At 43.6% G+C, this 21,224-nt stretch overlaps 1 protein-coding gene across 3 annotated transcripts in view; it reads left to right on the forward strand.

The window, feature by feature from the left end:
• DENND4A (DENN domain containing 4A) overlaps nt 1–20,508 on the forward strand; it is an 89,510-nt gene extending 69,002 nt beyond the window's left edge. For 2 of the 3 annotated variants that reach the window (XM_026709249.2, XM_087941837.1), the window contains exons 22-31: nt 715–928; nt 1,995–2,071; nt 6,592–6,767; nt 6,859–7,005; nt 8,198–8,417; nt 10,795–11,049; nt 11,985–12,102; nt 12,725–12,887; nt 15,567–15,631; nt 16,312–20,508. In XM_026709249.2, the coding sequence (XP_026565034.2) occupies nt 715–928; nt 1,995–2,071; nt 6,592–6,767; nt 6,859–7,005; nt 8,198–8,417; nt 10,795–11,049; nt 11,985–12,102; nt 12,725–12,887; nt 15,567–15,631; nt 16,312–16,448 (1,572 nt within the window). In that variant the 3' untranslated portion in view covers nt 16,449–20,508. Of the gene's footprint in view, nt 1–714; nt 929–1,994; nt 2,072–6,591; nt 6,768–6,858; nt 7,006–8,197; nt 8,418–10,794; nt 11,050–11,984; nt 12,103–12,213; nt 12,241–12,724; nt 12,888–15,566; nt 15,632–16,311 lie in introns of all 3 variants that reach the window. The other variant, XM_087941836.1, reaches the window with a different exon arrangement.
• The last annotated feature ends 716 nt before the right edge of the window (nt 20,509–21,224 follow it).

A 21,224-nucleotide genomic window follows, 5' to 3' on the forward strand; every position in this document is an offset into this window, starting at 1 on the left:
TTGACCCTGGTTTTCCCCCCCACCCCCTGGGTGTATCATAATTCGTATTCTCCAATGGGACACATCCATAGCCCAGAGTCATCAATCAAGCACTCCAGTTAGAATTGTGTGCGGCAGAAACTTCGGTCACCTAGAAACTATCTTTGAAAACATTTATGGAATGCACTTTCTGTTTGCAAGCTGCCGCACTGCTCCCCCTCTTTCTGTTGGCAACTCTAAAAAGACCATAGAAAATGTTTTACGAGTTGATAATGGGTTTGCCCGCTTTGGGACGATCCTCTAACTAAGGCTCTGCACAGTTCGGCGAACCGGCCAATCCCACCCCTGGCTGGCCCCTCCCACCCCTCCCCTCGCAGGAGTCTCCACGTAGCCCATTTTGGATGCGAGGTACGTGCAGGGCCTGCGCAGAGGCTTGGGGGAGGGGGGAAAATGGGCTTTCTGGAGGCTCTGGAAGGCTGGAAACGGACCTGTTTCCGGCCTCTGGAGGGTCTTCAAAGCCCAGGGGAGGCTGTTTTCGCCCTCCGGAAGCTCGAGGAAAGCCTCAGGAGCCTGGGGAGGGTAAAAGAGCCGCCGGCCCCTTTGCAGTGCTGAACACTGGGGTCATTGGTGCTCTCAGGCCTTGAGTTTGACACCCCCTGAACTAGATGTTTGCTACCAGTTGTGGATCTGTAGCAACTCGCAACCTTCTCCTTCCCGTGCCTGTTCTTATTTCAGGATCAAAACTCGGACCGAACAAGCTTATCGTCCCTCGGGGCCCTGGATTCGGAGTCTGCCTCGCTAACCGATGAAGACATGTACAACAATCTGGAAAGCAGCTCTTCTCCTCGGGACGATGTGTCGTCGGCTTTCAAGGGCATCGGCCTGAGCTCCACCAGTCTTGAAAGTGCCACTTCTCACAACGGCTCCTCCAAACGTTCCTCGCACTGCGGTAAGAGAAATGCACACATGTTGTTTCCCCTGCCCCCCATCTGCTTTCATCTCGTCAGCTGACACGGGCGTGGGAAACTCCTGTCACCCTATGATCTGGCAGGATGGCCACCTCCCTGTTCTGACCCAAACCCTTTTCCAGTAAGACAAACAATAACCAAAGGGAACAGAAACCTTTTAATGAGTCTTACGAATCCCCAGTTAAAAGGCTGCTGCAAACTAATTAACTTTGATAAGCACAAACCTTGCCAAAACTGTGCAAGATTGCCAAGAATAACAGATAAGAAATATTTTACAACACAAGAGTCTTTAAATACCAACTTAAGATACTGCAATGTCCACGAGGCTGAGTTTCAAAACGTCTTTGCTTCCTGCAAAGAAGGTTAGTTTCACAGCTGGCTTTTATCTTCTTGAAGGAGGGGCCATTACCTTGCAGCCTTACTCCTGAGTTGCCCATGCTGTTGCAGCTGCTCTTTCCTGCAAGCAGCCCTGTGCGCACGCGCACTTGGCACAGGCTCCTCGGGAACCTCCTCATCGCTGCTGCCAAGCCCCCACAATCTCTGAAGGCAGCAGTCCGCTCCCTAATGGTCCTGGCCCCTCATCTGAGTCCTTGCTGTCCTCAGTCCAAATCTGCTGCCAGCTAACCACAACACTCTCCTTCCAGAAGGGGGTGGCATTAAAATTGGCCCAAGAGATTCAATCTTACAAAATCAAAAACGTGCAAGGTTTCAGATAAAATAAGGGTTGAAGAATGCTGACATCTCGCAGGCTTCATGGAAGAAATCCAGAATAGTCTCTAAAAGCTGAAAGATTCTTTTTCGATGGCAATTTTAGAAGGACTTGTTTCTCTCCTGCCTTCTTTGCCCTCCTCAATTGTTAATGTCTTCTTTAATGGTTGAAATAATAGAAAAACTTCCCAGAATTACTGGGAGTCCGGCAGAAAATATATTTTAATTATTTCTATTATTATTCTTTTCTCTTTGAAATAAAGGGAGGGGGCAGCTAGGACGAGATTTTCTTTTCCAGGACTAGTGTAAATATTTTGCAATGTCTTTTTTGCTTCTTAGGCTCCTTTTCAAAATCAGAGGTGGTTTCTTCTTGCAGTCCAAGTAGCACCAGCGTCTTCCAGAATTATGCCCTGGAGGTACAGTATATTTTGCTATCGTTACCATAAACCTGGTAAAACAGATTTCAAAAGAAGGTTTATTTGTCTTCTACTTTTGCGTTACATGATTTTATCCTAAAATTCTAAACATTTCAATCCAAGGAATTTTGCGTTTTAATCAGCTGGAATTTCATGGGAGCGTGTTTTGGACAGGTATTCTAAGGGACCCATCACCGTTCAAATAAGCCCTGCAAAGCATCATCATCACCACCTGGACTGACCCTTTTTTTTTTTTCTATAGTCCCAGAATATGGGAGGTTACTATGAGAAAAATAAGAAGAACAAATCGGTCTAAAATGTATTTGTCAGCTGTATACATAGATTAATTCAGCTGTTAATTTTGTTGACATTACTGTGCCGCCACTTTTTCTTCAGTTGAAGAAACTAATTAATTTCACTGCCCGCTTTGACCTCCTGTTTCCGCATCAGGGCTTTTTAAATTAGATAATCAATTAAAAGCTGGAAAGGCACTGGTTGGATCCTCAATCCCCCAGAGCTAATTAAAAGGTGTGGACTAGTTGGCTCTGATCTTGGCCTCATTATTTATATTTCAATTAATACGGACAACACTTACCCCCCATGAGTCCATTATTATTGTCTATTGGGGAGAAAGGGGTGCCCATTAAACTGGAACGTCCATCAAATCTGAATTGATGCATATTCTGCCTATTTTACACTTGAATAAAATTCACTCACAGAAGACTAGAACGTATGGACACATTTTAAAGTTCTTGCTCAAAGTCTGCTAAAACCATTAAATGAGGATTTGTGGTGTGAACAGCACAGCTTTATATCCGAGATAATATTACCACCCTTAAGAAGAAAAAAAAAAAAGACTGCCTTCTAATTATTCCCCAATCGGTTCTTTAAATGCAATTGGTACGAAGGGGTCCTTGTTGCTCTCTGAGCTTGGTTGATTTCTTGCAGACGTTTCATGACCCAACTAGGTAACGTCATCAGTGCTGGAAGAGAGTGGGGTTTGCCAAAGGAGGATGAGGAGGACGAGGACTTGGTTGTTTTCTTGCAGACGTTTTGTTCCCCTAACCATATAACATCTTCATTGCTAGACCGGGGAATTCTGGGAGTTGAAGTCCGTACATCTTCAAGCTGCTATTCATTCTTCTGCCCTTAGGGCTCAGCCCTCTTAATCCTAATCCATCTCTTTTTAACTTCCACGGATGTGGGAAGTAGAGAAGACAATCATTCCTGTTAAGCTCACCCCACAGATAACCTTCATCACATCCCACTCGTGTCAGAAATACCCAAGTGCTTCCGTGTTGAAAGGATTATCTGGTGACGTCACCATTGCTGAGGGGGGGGACATCCAGTTGGGGTCCTCCTTTCGTGACCTCCACAAGAGCTGGAGCAAAGGACGGGAGCAGGGCTGGGCTGCTGGGGGTTTACAGCGGTTGGGGAGAGCCCCTAGCTAAGATTCTGTGCATTTCGGAGAACCTCCAAATCCCACTCCTGGCGGGCCCTGCCCCCTGCATCCTGCACCGCCCCTCCCAGGTGTCCCCATGCAACCTGTTTTGGATGCAGGTAAGGGCAGGGAACACACAGAGGCTCAGAGAGGGCGAAAAACAGGCCTCCTGGAAGTTCAGGAAGGCCGGAAATGGGCCCGTTTCGGGCTTCCAGAGAGCCTCCGGAGCCCGGAGAGGCCATTTTCGCCCTCCTGGAGGCTCGAAAAAAGCCTCCTGAGCCCGGGGAGGGCAAAAATGCCCCCCCGCCATAATGCAGGAGGCCGACTAGGCCACGCCCACCCAGCAACCAGGCAGAGAACCCGTTGCTAAAATTTTTGAAGCCCACCCCTGGACAGGAGCTCACCCTACCTCCTGGTAGCATTGGGGTCTTGGAGGCAGGTGTCATGTTTCCAAGTAATAGACCCCTAGCAAGCAAAACCCCAAGGCAGAGAAGAGCTCTATTGGATATATCATATTGGCACAGATCTGGTGAAAACCGACTCTGAAAGCTCCTGCAGTTTTCACCTAATTAAAAGTAAAAAGTTCTCCTCTCAGCCCCAAACAACCAGTCACAAGGTCCAATCAATGCCATTTTTATTATCGTTACTGATAATACTCAAGCCTGATGATCTGGTGACATCACTCCTCCTTCCTCTGGCCAGGTGGTGAGAATGTCCTTGGTTCTCCAGAGAAAGTGTTTTGTTTTGGCTACAAAACCCCCAGCTATCTCTAATCCCCCCCCCCGCCTCCCTATCCCTCAGCTCCAGTGTGGCAACACTGAAGCTCTGAGATGGTTTCCATCAGGTCACCTTCAGGGTTGACACCAGGGCTTGCTAACTTCCCCACGCAGCATCCTAACTACATGAGCCACCGTGCTCCTTGGGATATTTTTCGTAATGAGCGATGAGGAAGCCAAGACAATGCAATGGCAAGACTTAATTGGTGCTGACATGGAGGCAGACCATACTGGAATGTGTTTTATTTCTACCAATGAACTAACTGGAAATAAGACGTTGAAATCCTACAAGGAAAGTTATGGGGAATATGCTCTTTTCTTTTTTTTTTAGCAAAATGTCAGAAAGCATTTACCTTGGTGTGTTGTAATATCCTTCCATTAGCAGATCTAAAAGACAGGTATAAAAAGGCTCTCTAATGAGAGATTTAGCCGTGAGGCAGAGAGGACACTTAAAACCCTGCCTCCTCCCTTCCTCTCTGCTCCTTTTACGTGGATTTTCTCATTTCTTTTTCTCTTTTGTAAATTTTTTTTTAAAATTAAAGTGTATACAATTTATCTTCCATCTAACTGTGTGTCATCTGGGTACAAATATCCTGTGCAGTAACAATTAAAGTTTACATCCATGTTCATTTCTTTGGTATTAATTCTCTAATCTTATTCTAATCTTGTTTATATACATATCTCTATCACTATAACATTCCCTTTCTGAACATGTTTAATTCTATTAACATATTTTCTACATTTCACTAATCTATTACAGATAACAGATAATCAGTGTTGGAAGGGACCTTGTAGGTCATCTATCCCAAGCAGGAGACCCTACACCATTTCTGACAAATGGCAGTCCAATCTATTTCTATCTTTCATATTTTTTCTCTAGCCATCAGTAAAATAGTTCCTATATCTTATGATATTCAGTTTGCTCCTTCTCTTTAATTGCAAGTGTTAATCTGTTCATTTCTGCACAGTCTAATATTTTTCTGATCACATTTTCAACAGTAGGAATCTCTTCGCGTTTCCAATTTTGAGCAAATACAATTCTTGCTGCTGTTAATACATGAATAATCAAATATACATTCTCTTTACTATAAATTTTCTTATTTTTGCTATATCCAATCATCTGCAGAAATGCCTAAAAGCCCAGGTTAATTTTTAGATTAGTCAGGTACACAGACCAAGTTTCTAAATTTACAGGGCAAGTGAAAAATTTGCTGCATGTTTATGATTAAAGTTTTAAAAATTGTGATTTGTATGCTTATGAAAGATGCTGTGGTTAATTTTATTTGAATTTTATATTGCTCGGTTTATCTGTTGAGTATCTAGATCAGAGCTTGAGTATTATCAGAAACTATAATAAAAATGGCATTGTTATTTACTCATGTCTAAGGGCAGGGAAGGATGTCCTTGGAAATATCTACTGAACATTTAACAAAACTTTTATATAAGTTATATGAAAAAGTCAGCAGTAAAAAAACATTTTTTCAAAATAGATGAGGCAATTTAAATTTGTGAGATCCCTGAAGTATTGGTATACACACAATAGGAATGATAGATGCGTTAATATCTGTGTACCTTGGATGAAGCATTGTCCTGTTTTCCACTGGATCTGTTTGTTAAAACTGGACTTTTCCCCCCAGACTAGCAAGCTGTAATTAGCTTAATTTGTTGATTAGTCAACTAAAGCTTTAATTACTTTAACTGACATGGGGAGCAGTTTTTATCAGAGTAAAAATAATCTGTCTTTTCAGAAGCTTTTTCAGTGCTGGTACTTGGTGCTACCTTTAACTATGCTGTTGAAAATGTTGTCCAGTTATGTTAAAGATAGAGAGGAAGGAAGGAAGGAAGGAAGGAAGGAAGGAAGGAAGGAAGGAAGGAAGGAAGGAAGGAAGGAAGGAAGGAAGGAAGGAAGGAAGGAAGGAAGGAAGGAAGGGGAGATGGGTGGTATGGAAAAGAAGGAAGGAAAGATAGAGAGAGAAAGGAAGGAAGGAAGGAAGAAGGAAGGAAGGAAGGAAGGGGAGATGGGTGGTATGGGAAGGAAGGAAGGAAGGAAGGATAGATGGATATTTTTGCTGACCACAATTGCAAACTCAGCTTTCCTGCTCTGGAAACATGTATAAATTTATTTAAAAGAATGACATTAAAAAATCCTCATTTTTGCAGGGCAGGGCATCAGGCTGGGAAAGTAAAAAAAGTATTTTTGCCTCAAAGAGACACCCCTTTTTCGGCGTCTTCTTAGCCTCAGTTTTGTACGCCAAACCAAAGACAAAATGGCCCCTGTGGCTTTAACTCCGTGCCTCCCGCAGGTCCTGATCTCAAGCTGTTCCCGATGCCGAACCTGCGACTGCCTGGTTCACGATGAAGAGATCATGGCAGGCTGGACAGCGGATGACTCCAACCTGAACACGACCTGCCCCTTCTGTGGAAATCTCTTCTTGCCTTTCCTGAATATTGAAATCCGAGATCTCCGGGGACCTGGCAGGTACTTGTTGATTGATCCTTTGGGAAGGGAATTTTTACCGGCCATGTTTTCCACACGCAACAATTCCATAATCGCGTGAACTCTTTCGTAGGTATTTCCTGAAGTCCAGTCCTTCTTCGGAAACTATCCAGTTTCCGTCCTCTTTGATGAACCAGGCCGACAAAACGTGCATTGCTGATCCCCTTTCGGGGTTTACTACAACTTTAATTCCAGCTCAAAACGACATGGTTTCAGACAGGTACATTGATTTCACGATTTTTAAAAACGTTCGTAACTACCTTTATAAAACCTTCTTTTCCTCAGAATGAACCCCAACACTCCAAACTTGGCAAGGTTTAATTGGTTGGAGAGACGTGGCTTGCAAAATTCATGGGAAAAGCCCTACCCCAAGTGCATCAATTGACCACATTCACACAGTAGATAATTCACACAGTATAATAAGACACAACTGAAATGGGATTGGTTTGTTTTGGGCATAGCAAGTCATGTGAACACAGGAGTTTAGGATTGTGACTACGTTGGAGGGAAAAGGTTGGCTTTTCATACAGATAACATATGATAAAACTGCTGAAAAATCGGCCGGAGTAATTATTTTAATCAATGTAGTTAATTACTGGCAGCAATGTATGTTGATAATTTGAGCCATCAAGTAATTTTTAGGATGTTTTCAAAAGAATTGGGGGAAATGGTAAGGGGACTCACGTGAGACAAATGCTGAGACTCTAAGAAAGAGTGCAAAGAAGAGCAACACAGATGCTGTAGACCAGGGGTCTCCAAACTCGACAGCTTTAAGACTTGTGGACTTCAACTCCCAGAATTCCTCCTCCAGTCATGTTAGCTCGGGAATTCTGGGAGTTGAAGCCCACAAGTCTTAAAGCTGTCGAGTTTGAAGTCCTTTGCTGTAGACTAAAACATGCGATGAACAGTTGAGAGAAATAGGTAGGCCTGGCCTATTGAAGAGAAGAATTAGGGGTGACATGCTAACAGTCTTCCAATATTTGAGAGGCTATGACAGAAGAAGGCATCAGCCTATTCTCCAAAGCACCTGAGATCAGGACAAGAGTTAATGGATGGACGCTTATCAAGGAGAGAAGCAACCTAGAACTAAGGATAAATTTCCTGAGAGTGAGAATAGTTAATCAGCGGAACGGCTTGCCTTCAGAAGTTATGGGTGCTCCATCATTGGAGATTTTCAAGAAGAGACTAGACAGCCGTTTGTCCAGAATTGCAGTCTCCTGCTTGAGCAGTGGGTCAGACTAGAAGCCCTCCAAGGTCCCTTGCAACTATGTTATCCCGTAAATGGCTTAAATACTAGAGGAAGACAGATTGTTTGTGTTCCAGCTTAGTTGTCAGATGTTAGTATCTTCTTCCCCGCTGGAATCTCTTCAGCAGTATATGTTGTTCTCCCGTCAATATGTAAACTCTTCCAGCGGCTGCAAGACGAAACATTTGAACACCACCTTCTGCGCCAAGAGCATCCAGATCCCTTCTCAGAGGAGGCACCCTTCAGCCGAAGAGGAACCGCTTGGCCACCCTCTGTCCAGAAGCATCAGTGCATGCAGTTCTTTAGAGATAGGTGAAGTGGGAGTCCATACCCACAATCGTGTGGTGCCCACAGGGAGCTTGCCTGCAACTTTCCAGCGGAGAACGGTAAGAGTCCGAGTGTTTTTATTCCTTCTTCGTCTGGATTTTCAGGCGTGAAACACAGCCTGGATAAAGAGCCCTGGGGTGGCGCAGTGGTTAGAGGCTGCCTCTGCCCATAACCAGGAGTTTGATCCTGACCGGCTCAAGGTTGACTCAGCTTTCCATCCTTCTGATGTGGGTAAAAATGAGGACCCAGATTGTTGGGGGAAAGAGGCTGACTTTGTAAACTGCTTAGAGAGAGGGCTGTAAAGTACTAGGAAGCAGTATATAAGCCTTAAGTGCTATTGCTGTAGACTTCCTGTGTCTGTATGTTTGTAGCCTGCCTTTATCATTTTTTAAAATAATTCAAGCGGATGAATATATCCAACACACCTTCTTCCTTTTTAATTTCCCCAGAATAAAATTGTGGGGGTTGATTTTATTATGTTAATTTATCATGTGGCTCTTCTTTTATTGGTTTTATTGTTTTGATATGAGGTTTTATATTCTGTAAGCCGTCTTGAGTCGCCGTGTGCAAATAGGTAGCAGTATAAATTCAATCAATCAATCAATAACAACCCTGGAAGTTGGGTTGGGCTAAGAGACAGGAAGGGACCCAAAGTCACCCAGCTGGCTTTCATGGCTAAGACGGGACTAGAACTCACCATCGCCTGGTAATTGGCCTAAAGTCACTCCATTGACTTCCATGCCTAAGGCGGAACTTTAACCCGTCTCCCTGTTTCTAGCTGAGTATTTTAACCCCTGTAAGGTTTAATTATAAAATCACTTTGCTGAAAGTGATCAGAGGGATCTCAGTGGGAAATAAATCATTCCTGCTGTTGGGTTGATAATTTTATTGTTGATCGTTTTACAGGTAGTCCTTAACTCACAACCGTTCATTTAGCCATCATTTGACGTAACAGTGACCCTGTGAAACGTGTTTTAGGGTCATCACAGCCTCCCCATGGTCATGGGATCGTTGTCAGGGTTCCGGCGATAGCCTTAATTAAATCATGACTCTTGAAAAAACTTCCGAGCTTCAAAAAAAACTCAAAAGATTTATGAGGAGCAACATGCCGGCATTAACCTAAATAAGGCCAACTCTGGCCTATGTAATTCAGTCACCTGTGACCCTGTTTCCCCCTTTCCCCTGGGTGTATCCAGGGGTGGGAGTCCAATTTTTAACAACTGGTTCTGTGGGCGTGGCTTAGGTAGTGGGCAGGGCTTGGTGGTCATGTGACTTGGTGGACATGGTCATGTTATTGGCCGGGTGTGGCCAACTCAATATCACTCACATCAAGGCATGCATCTCCTTGCCTGGCCTCTCATGGCTGTGGGGATGCTGCAACAGTCGTAAGTCTGAACAATGGTCATAAGGCACTTTTTTCAGTGCCATTGTAACTTTGAATAGTCACTCCACACAAGCAAAGTACCAGCAAAGGAGGGGAAAAAAACTCCAGAGATAGTCCTGAGACAGGAAGTCTAGTCCTGCCAAGAATGGAATAAGGGTTAACGGAGAGGCCGTTTCTGTAAGCAACACCAGAATGTTTCCTTCCTGCCTTCCTGACACGATTAGCCCAGTAATTTCTTCTAACAACCAGTTCTCCGAACTGCTTAGAAGGTTAACAACCAGTTCTAGCGAATAGGGGCAAACTGGAAGAATCCCACCCCTGGGTGTATCATAAATCAGATTCTCCAATGAAGCATGTTCACAGGCTGGGTGCCATAAATCACGTTCTGCAATAAAGGATTTTCACAGATTCCCTCCCCCCTTGTCTATGGCAACTTGAAAACAGGCATAGGAATGTTTTACGAATTGACAATCATGTGATTTGGACACTTGGCCACCAGCATGTGTTTGTGACGGGTTGCAGCATCCCAAGGAGGTGTGCTTGCCATTTTTGCCACCTTCCCAACCCACAAAGCAAGATCAATGGGAGAAGCTGGATTTGCTTAACAATCACATGATTTGCTTAACGGCTGCAGTGGTTTACTTAACAACCACAGCAAAAAAAAAAAAAAAAAATCAGAAAATCGGGCGTGTCCCACATAACATCCACCTGGCTCAGCAATAGAAATTCCGGCCATCCCTAGAGTCATAAATTGTGGTAGCAATACTTGTCTTTTACATTATTTTTGAGCAGGGCTGCGGGCTCCTTTAGGAGAAGGAACAATAGAAACCGTTAAAATGCCATTTAATTGCGATACGGCATGCCACGAGACAAACTTCTCTATAGTTAAAAGTAGTCAAAAGCGGAAGTTCTAAAGCCCAAGAAAATCAGAAAATCCTAACACCTGGGAGATTCAAGAGGAGGGTCCCCCAAACAAGGCCCCCTTTCTCGTGGTTTATTCAACACGGATTTCTCACTCAGCTTTGTTCTTAACGTTCTCTCGGGCATCGCAGGAGTCCGTGCAGCTGGAGTGGCACCTGCCTAGCCCGGAGCCCATCACCGTTCCTTATCTAAGCCCTCTCGTTGTCTGGAAAGAGCTTGAGAGCTTATTGGAAAACGAAGGAGATCACGTGATCACCGTGGCAGAGTTTGTGGACCATCATCCCATCGTCTTCTGGAACCTGGTCTGGTATTTCCGGCGGCTGGACTTACCCAGTAGCTTGCCTGGATTGATCCTCTCCTCTGAACACTGCAATAAAAACTCCAAGGTACGGAAAGCAAAGCATTATGCTAACCGTAAGCACTGATTTGGTTTGGGGAAATCTAACAGATAATTTGTGGTTGTCATTACGGTAATTTAAAGAACTGTGAGAAAAGGGGTGGCAGAACCTGGGGGCAGGGTGAAAAGGGGTATCAGCCTGGAATCGCTGCGTAGTCACAAAAGAACCAACTCCAACCCCCTTTGAGTATGGTTGACCCTTATCTAACTCAAACAGGTGCTATTCCTAAATTGAGAAGATTCCTGTGCATCGACTTTTAGCGATAAATCAGTTTAACTGAATCTTTGTGTGTGGACTTGGCCTTTCACACCTTACAAGAATATTTTAACTAAACTGGATGCTTTATCTCATGGGTGTAATTTTTTTTTAATCTCCCTCTATAGAATGTATAGCCTGCTTTACAGTCATGTTAAAGTACAGGTAGTCCTCAACTTACAACCACAATTGAGCCCCAAAATTTATGTTGCTAAATGAGACAGTCAAGTGAATTTTGCGCCATTTTACAGCCTTTCTTGCCACCATTGTTAAGTGAATGATCGCAGTTGTTATTACTACAGATCCAGCATCCTCGCTGACTACTGGTCACAAAAGGTGAACATATAACCCTCGGGCACTGCAACTGTTATTAATACAGTTGCCAAGCCGTTGAATTTTGATCATGTAACCGTGGGGAAGTCTTCAACGGTCGTAAGTGTGAAAAATGGTCATAAGTCATTTTTTAGTCCCGTTGTAACTTTGAACAGTCACTAAATGAAGTATTGTAAGCCGAGGATTACCTGTACTGAAAGCATTCATTTTTGCGATTTTTCTGGAATTTCCAGTGCCCCTTCTCATCCTGAGCTAAATTCCATTTTTCTTTCGCATTTCCTTGTGATTTTGCTTTTATAACTGTACTCAAAATATTTTGTGTTCTCCCTCTGCAGATACCCAGGAACTGTATCTTGGAGAATAGCAAACACGTTCTGATTCAGATGTTGTGGGACAATATGAAACTGCACAAAGATCCAGGACAGCCTCTCTATATTCTATGGAATGCCCAGAGTAAGTGACAGGTATTCTTAACCGATTTTATGGAAAAAAGATTTCCCCACTATGTCAGAACCTGGAACTGATAAGCATCAGGAGTTTGAACATGCGATTTTTGTCTTGCAGGTCAAAATCGTACCCTTGTGTTTGAGAGTGAGTGTTGTGTTGCGTCTCGCTGTTGCTGATCAATTATTTGTTTCTTGACTTACTTTGAACCAAACACCCCTCTCCTTTCCTAGTGTGTGTGTGTGTATATATTTTATGTGGTTGTTTTTGGGCTTATAGCAAAGCATCCTGCCTAGGTATACATTCCCCACCCGCACCCCAGCTATTTCTTGTCCTGGTTTCATTTTCTTTGAGATAAAATCCCTAGGAATTCTTGCAATAATGTGGAAATGACTTCCAAAAAGTCTTCCTACCTGTTTTGACCTGGCCTTGAAATCCGTATATATGTCGTGGATCAGACTGTCTTCCTTATGGCTGGCTGTTCCCTGTCGCATGTCATTTGTGGACCCCAGCTTCACCAAATTGCCTTTATGCGATATACTTTTATTTTTAAAACCAGCTGGCAGTCTTGTTTTGTTTTGTTTTTTTTTGTTGTTGTTGTTCACTGTACTTTCCAAATGTCTTTCTCCAGCTCAGAAATACCCAGTGGTTCGTTTACTACAAAAGGACGACACTTTCTTTAACCAGGAGCTCTTGAGAAGCATGGTGAAGAGTATTAAGACGAACGATGTCTACGGGCCAATGAGCCAGATCCTGGAGAGGCTAAACAAAGGACCTCAGATCAAAAGGCAGAGGTAAGACCAAAGTCTGGAAAACTGCTTTCTTCCAGGAAAGGAAAAACTCAGAAGATTTAGTCACTCACTCGTTGAGAAGGTCAACGGAGAACCAAATATTCCGAATAACAGAGTTGGAAGGGACCTTGGAGGTCTTCTAGTCCAACCCCCTGCTAAAGCAAGAAACTTATTCCATTTCTTCTTAAAAACCACCAGTGATGGAGCACCCACAACAGGCAAGGCTTTCCAGCGGTTAATCGTTCTCCTTGTCAGGCAATTTCTCCTCGGTTGCTTCTCTCCTTGATTAGTTTCCGTCCGTTGCTTCTTGTCCTGCCTTCAGGTGCCTTGGAAAACAGGGTGACCTCCCTCTTCTTTGGGGCAGCCCCTTAGATATATTGAAAGACAGCCATGGTGTCATCCCTTCTTTTCATTCCTTCCGCGTTCCTTCTCTTCCAAAACAATTGGGGCATCTGGATTTTGAGTTATACTGCGATATTTTTGTCCCGCTGGGTTCCTTAGTTTGGTCCCACACGTTGTATTGAGATGGGTTGAAGCATCTTGCCTTGGGCTGGGTGTTTGGCAGGACTGCAGCCATTCAGTAAAACAGGCCTGGCTTAGTAGTTAAAAAGCCCTAATTGCACTATTATTATTATTATTATTATTATTATTTTTAAAAATTGTATGCTTGCCCATCTTGAACAAGGAATCGGGTGACATGATCAGTGTCTTCCAGTACTTGAGGGGCTATCACAGAGGGAGGAGGGGGGGTCAACCTATTCTCCAAAGCACCTAAGGGCAGGACAAGAAGCAACGGATGGAAACTAATCAAGGAGAGAAGCAACCTGGAACTAAGGAGAAATTTCCTGACAGAACAATTAATCAGTGGGACAACTTGCCTCCAGAAATTATGGCTGCTCCATCTGTGGAGATTTTCAAGAAGAGACTACTAGACAGCCATTTGTCTGGAATGGTATAAAGTGTCTCCTGCTCAAGCAGGGGTTAGACTGGATGACCTCCAAGGCCCCTTCCAGCCTTATTTATTCTAATACAAGCTCACAGCAGTTCTGAATGGTCGACCTTTTCCTCGAGAAAATGCTTCCAGGTGGCATTTTATCCCGTAAGAACGGAACATGCTTGGAAATCGTTGTAAAATGCGAGCTATTTTTTTACACCAGCACTTCCCTGTAAAAATAGCCTGCATTTTTTTAAACATTTCCAAATATGTTCTGTGCTTAACGGGGTTCGTCGTGTCACAAAAGACTTCGCTTCTTATTGTCCCCCCGCTTCCTTTTTGCGGCCCGTTGCAGGGTGATCCCTTGATTTTGAGCAATTCCACCCATTCGCAGGCACTTGATGCTCCTCATTTCAGTGAAGAATGAACTCAAGAAATATCCAAAACTACCAATCGGACCAAATCTTAACAAAATTCAGTCAACCACGCTCAATTCCTCCGATTCTGAATAATGTCAGCCGGTGCTCCATTCAAAATCCAAGAAAGAAACACTTCAGAGTCCGTTAATTAGAGAAAATATATCTTTTACTGGAAATCAAGCGGTAGCATCAAAGGAATTCTGATTCTGAGGAATTGAGCGCGAAAATATACATATACAAATCATCCCACCCACAATAGTTCAAACAGTCCATCCAATTAAAATTGTATATAATGTCATGCGGGCCTCTTCAGTTGGTGATACAGGCATCTATCTGTCCGTGGACCTTGGCCTATTTTGATAAAGAGTTGCGCCTCCGCATAGAACCGCAAAGAAACATAAACAAGAAACTTTCCCACCCGCAAGTTATAATTTATTCTCGAAGCTTTCCGCTCACTTCCCACAATTCTTTACCCCTCCTCCCCCCCCCCCCATTACTATGGCAGCCGAAAGATGCAAAGCAAAGGATAGAAATATTGAAGGCTGACATTGGGATTATATCTCAAGATCTCCACAATTTCTAATCCTTAAAAGTTTTAAATTCACAATATATTTTAACCCACTGTTAATATTAACAACACAATTAAATTATGTCCACCTTCTACCCTTAGCTTACTTTTGAGTAGAGTAAATTATATTATCTATTAGTATATATGCTACTATTTTAAGCCACGCTTTATTCTGCTTCTCCTGGAAGGCAATTCTAGAGAGCTCGGAAACCTTAAACAGGCAGTCCTCAACTTACAACCACGATAGAGCCCCAAACTTTTGTTGCTAAACGAGAAGTTTGTTTTGCTTTGCCCCATTTTATGACGGTTGTTAAGTGAACCCCTGCAATACGCTCATTGTTAAATTAGGAACATGGTTGTTAAGTTGACTTCGCTTAGAAGGTCGTAAAAGATGATCACGTGATTCCAGGACACTGCGACCGTCATAACTTTGAACCAGTTGCCAAAGTTGTCTTAATTTTGATAATGTGACCATGGGGATTGTAAAGTGTGCAAAATGGTCATAAGTCACTTTTTTCAGTGCCCTCGTAATCTCGAACAGTCACTAAACTGAATTGTTGTAAGTTGAGGAATTCCTGTTCCTTGTGTTCTGTGCCTAACAGGTCCGACATTCTGGGCAAGAAAAAGATAATGAAAACGAAATGATTTTGTTAAAAAAAAATCAACGGTATCTTACTGGGGTTGGAAAAAAAACCTCGTCAAATTTAAATCAGATTAAAAAAATAAAACTTCCCCATTTTTTTTTGTCTATTTTGTTTCAGGAGTCTTTATAGAGAGATACTATTTCTCTCTCTCGTTGCTCTTGGAAGAGATAATATCGATATAGGTACGTTGTCCGTGATGTTCTCCTAAGCATCCTTTAAATGTTTACTGCAAACATTCGCTTCTGGGCTTAGAAAGCATATTTGTATTTGGAAAGTGTAGAGTCCTCTATCATCTATCTGTCAATCTATCATCTATCTATATAATATCTATGTATCTATGTATTTCTAATCTATTTATATTTGTTTATTAGCTACCTATCATCATTTATTATCTGTCTATCTGTTCCATTTCTCTCTTTGTCTGTCTGTCTATCTTCTATCCTTCCTACCTACCTACCTATTAGCAATCTCTATCTCTATGTCTCTGTCTTTTTATCTTTTTCTCTAATCTATCTCTATCTATTATCAATCTCTTATCTGTGTCTCTGTCTTTCTATTTTTTTCTCTATCTATATATCTATATCTATCTATCTGTCTATCTATCTATCTATCTATCTATCCATCTATCTATCTATCTCTATCATCAATCTCTTATCTGTGTCTCTGTCTTTCTATCTTTTTCTCTAATCTATCTATCATCAATCTCTATCTCTATGTTTGTCTTTCTTTTTCTCTAACATATATCTATCTACATATCTATCCACCCACTGACCCACCAACCTACCTACCTACCTACCTATCTAATCTGCCTACCTGCCTGTATAAGCCCCGTGCTATAGGTATTTTCTTCCTCCCCCTCCAGATGCTTTCGACAGAGAATACAAAATGGCTTACGACCGTCTCACCGCAAACCAGGTCAAGAACACCCACAACTGTGATCGGCCCCCCAGTACCGGCGTGATGGAGTGTCGAAAGACATTTGGGGAGCCGTATCTTTAGACAGAACCAGGGCGCGTCACAAGGTGCTTCGTAGGTGAACAGCCTCCGCCTCCGCAACCTTCAGAAAGACCCCGCTTCCTCCTCCACTGAGGAAAAAGGCCCTGGGCCTTTGTCGAAAGGAGAATTCCTGCAGGGAACACAATCCCGGGATTACGAAAGACACACACACACACACACACACACAGGCTCCAGTGTGGGGGGTGGGGGGGTGTCTCCCTTCATCTTGAGGCAGAGATGAGCCACGTGGCGTAGAATCTGCAGCGTTTTTGTGGCAGAAAAGGGGCAGGTTGAGGATGGAGCAGAAACATGCAGGGAAGCGAACCTGCCTCAAATAAGCTTTTGAAAGAAACTGTTTGCCGAGAAGGTGCGAAATGTTGACAGAAAGCAGACCAGAGTTATATTATAACAGATTTTAAATTATTTATAGCAAGTGCATATTTTTTTAATTTTTTTAAATTCCAGGAGCGAACTGAGCGGACTTCGTTGCCTAAAACAATACTTTTCAGAAATATTGCTGTCTCCGGATTTCCCGCCCTCTCTTTTTTTTCCCTAAAGAAACACTTCTTTCATTTTGCTTTTTTTTTTTAAATGTAGCGCAGAACTTTCGGCGCTCCGTTTCCTCTTCTGCATAATCTGTATTTACCTAGCTCGATTTAGCTGACAAGTATCGCTGACCGAGAAATAGGGAAGCTTTGATCCGTTCCTCAAATCTGTCACCGTTCGAAACGTTGAAGCCGACGTCGCTTCCCTTCCGTCCCTCGGAGTGGAGTTTCTCCAATATTTTTTCCGTAAAAGACCCGATTGAACATTCGAAGCAACGGCAAATCTTCGCCAAGAACGGTCTAAACAGGGCTGTGGGGCAGCGCGCACGCTTCTCCGTATAGGTAGTCCTTGACTTACAACCAGGGGTGGGATTCAGTTTTTTTAACAAGCGGTACTGTGGGCGTGGCCAGATGGGCATGTCCATGTGACTGGGTGGGTGTGGCTTCTTTTTTTTACAGGAAACCCCCCTCGCCCCTGTTTTTTTTTTGCCTCCTGGGCCTCAGGGAAGCCTCCCGGGGGGGGCCTGTTTTTGCGAGGGGGATCCCGGCACAGCTGATCATCGGAACAGCTGATCGTCGGGAGAGGGGAAAAAGAAACACCTTAAGGAATGACTGGCGGGAGAGAACGTAGTCAGCGATGTCGGGCATGCGTGCACAATAATGACTGACTGGAAGGGGAGGGGCGGGCGGGCGGAAAGGGGCGGGACCAGCCAGGGGCACGATTGCCAGTTTTCCGAACCGCGCAGAATCATAACAACCGATTCTATAGAACCGGTCCAAACCGGTAGAATTCCACCCTTGCTTATGACCACAATTCGGACCAGAATTCCCATCGCTAGGCGAAGCAATTGTTTAAACAGGTCGCACGTGATGTTGCAACCTTTTTTGCCCCGGTTGTTAAGCAAATCACTGCCATCGTTAAGTCAGTTGCTCACTTAATCCAGCTTTCCCCCACTGACTTTGCTTGTCGTAAGCCGGCTGGGATGGTCGCAAGTGGCGATCACATGATCTCAGGACGTTGCAACCATCGTAAATGCATGCCAAGCCTCCACATTTTAACCACATAACTGGTGCTGTGATGGTTGTGAGGGTAGAGATTGGTGGTAAGTGACCTTTTTTTCACTTGCTGTTGCAACTTTGGACGGTTTTAAGTCAAGGACTATCTGCATATTCAAGTGAGGAGCTGAGCGTTTGGAAGGCTACAAATATTCAGTATTGAATCTCTTCACTTTCCGTTGTTCCTGTCCATGCTTCTCAGTTTCCCAGGAACCGGAGGATTCGGCCTCCCATATTTCAAACTGGCACTTTGATGGAGAATTAGGTGTCTGTAAAAGCAACTCCCTGCAAAGAGGTTCAGAGTGCTTCAAATTCAAATCCTGTGCACTGCCAAAGATGCTTTGGAGGGCTTAGGAACATGGGAATAGCATCTGGAGGCAGCCGTGTCTTCCCTGTGTTGGGCATGACTGATCCTTGCAAAAGACACCGTTGATTTCCGAAATATTATTCTTATGGTTTCATCTTCCTTATTATTTAATTCAGGAGTCTCCAAACTCGGCAACTTTAAAGACTTGGGCAGTTCAACATAAGCCGACTGGGGAACTCTGGGAGTTGAACTCCACAAGTCTTAAAGTTGGCTGAGTTTGGAGACCCCAAATCTAATCTAAAGGCAGATTTTTATCAGATTCAAGTCCATACTAATAACGAAGGGATGACGATGTATGCTTGACCCTAGGAAAAAATACTTTCGGTATAAAAATCTAAAGTCAAAGAGTGATTCCGTGGTCACATCCACTCGTTTTCTTTTCAACAAGATGAAAACGGTTTGTCCTCCTTCTTCTTCCCTTTTTCCAGGGTGGTTTTAAACTTTGCATACTTTTCCAAGAGGCCCAAGATTTCTTACTGGTCCCCACATACAATCACTGCTAATTTGTTTTTGTTTTTTAAGGTCATCCCAAACTAGCTGCTCCATTGCATCTTAATTGCATTATTGAAACGTGGATTCCATCAGTTCCCCTTGCTTTTGAAGGTTTTAAACAGCATTTGCCCTTCCATTTAAAGAAACTGACATCTGAAACTATATACTATGGAAAGCTATAAGAATCTAAGGGACAATACAACAAGATTTTTCTTCTTGCCATTCTACTGCCAATTTCCCTGGTGAACCATACCTTTCCACAGTTCCGTATCCAACTTTTATTTATCGTTGAATTTTTAGACCGTCCTCTCTAGGAACCGTGTGATCAAGCTGGATGTTTTAAATTTCTAAAGTCACTTACCGCCAACGATTTAGCAATTTTGGGATATGTGTCTGTTAAGTTCCTAGGTTATTGAATCTCAAGAGGAAACAAATATGAAGCACCTACAATACTTCATTTGTGCACTTACAGGTCATCTTCGTTTTGCGACCACAGTTGGGACTGGCTGTTCGGTCGTTAAACGAAGCAGAAAAAGAAAAACCATGATGCGCTTAAGATCTGACTTCGGCTTTGCTTTGCTTTACCAAGCTATGAAGGTCATAAATGTGTGAGAATTGCTCTCCTCTAGCCGATGTTGTAACTGTGGACAGTCGCTAAAGAAGGCAGTTGCTAAAGGAGGACTCCCTTAGAAGGTGCCAGCTTCCAGACTGTATGAAAGCCACTATTTTATAGCCACGGCGGAAGGAAGCGTCGGCTTCTTCCTGAGCTGTAAATGAGGGACTAAGAGAACCACTAGTCAGACTCAATGTTTAAGGTGGAAACCATCATTCATTTACTTCGGGCAGATTTGCTTCCTGATTAGGGACGTTTGCTTGGAGCAGGGAGTCCCCAAACTTGGCAACTTTAAGACTTGTGGACTTCAACTCCCAGAATTCTCCAGCCAGCAAAGCTTAAAGTTGGCAGGTTTGGAGAACTCTGGCTTGGAGTTTGCTTCACCCAATGACGGGGAAAAAAATAGATAGTCCTTAACTTACAATCACAATTCAGGCCGGAATTCCTGTTGCTAAGTGAGAAGCGTGTTCAGTGGATTTTGCTCCATTTGACGACTTTTCTTGTTTGAGTGACTTGTTAAGTCAGCAACTCTGGTTGTTAAGAGAATCTGGCTTCCCCATTGATTTTGCTCAGGAGAAGCTCAGCAATGACTCTGGAACACTGCGACCGTCATAAATATGAGCCAGTTGGCAAGCATCCAAGTTTTAAATCATGTGACCAATAGGAATCATACCACGGTAATAAGTGTGGGAAATGGTCATAAGTCGCTTTTTTTCAGTGCAGTTGTAACTTCAAATGGACACCAAATGAACTGTCGTAAGTCGAGGACTACCCTGTAGTCTCATGGTAATGAAAGCACTTCCTGTGAGCTCCCTTTTAGGTGTGGTTGAGTCAAAGATCGCGGCAAAAAGTACCAGGCTGCTACTAAAAAGAGTGCCCATCATTCAGTTGAAGTCAAGAGTTACAGTCTTTCACAACAGGCCAGTATGGACAGTCTTCATGGACCGTTCTGACCCAAACCTGGTTCCAAGTGAGAAAACACAAGACAAAGGTACCAGCGCATCCTTTTACTGTTTCATTTACGAACCCTGTTTCTTCACAGATAAAAGGCTGCTTCCAACTAATTAGCTTCGATAAGGAAGAGCCTGGCCAAGTTTTTGCAAGGCTGCCAAGAACAACAGATAAAGTTCCTAAACAATAAATCAGAATCTCCAAATACCAACTCAGATATTCTAACATCCGCCAGGCTCGAGTATCAAACTTCTTTGCCTTCTGCAAAGAGCTGCAGTTTCTCAGCTGGCTTTTATCTCTTAAGGGAGGGGCCATTACTATCTAGCCCTGCTCCAGAGTCGCCCGTGCTGCTGCAGCTGCTCTGTCCTTCGAGCAGCCCTGCCAACACACACACTGGGCACAGGCTCCTCGGGGGCCTCTTCCTCATTGCTGCCAGCCTCCACAATCTTCGAAGGCAGCCTTCCACTCCCTGATGGTCCTGGCCCCATCCCTGCATCACACGCAGGCCCCTCATCTGAGTCCTCGCTCTCCGAGACCTCAGCCGTCCACACCTGCTGCTGGCAAACCACAACACGGACACCCAGAGTAACTAAGAGGTGTTCAATGGTATCAAACCAGAAACATCCCTAGATGCTAAAATCAAAAGACAACATTTGAATTGCTTTGGCCATGTCATGTGTGCGAATTCGTTGCAGAAGGCAACGATGCTAGAAATGGTTGGTGGAACAAGAAGACTGGACTGCCATCTGTCAGAA

The sequence above is a fragment of the Pseudonaja textilis genome, chromosome 13, assembly GCF_049901715.1.
Source record: "Pseudonaja textilis isolate UNSWEBS1 chromosome 13, rPseTex1.2, whole genome shotgun sequence".
Classification (NCBI taxonomy): domain Eukaryota; kingdom Metazoa; phylum Chordata; class Lepidosauria; order Squamata; family Elapidae; genus Pseudonaja; species Pseudonaja textilis.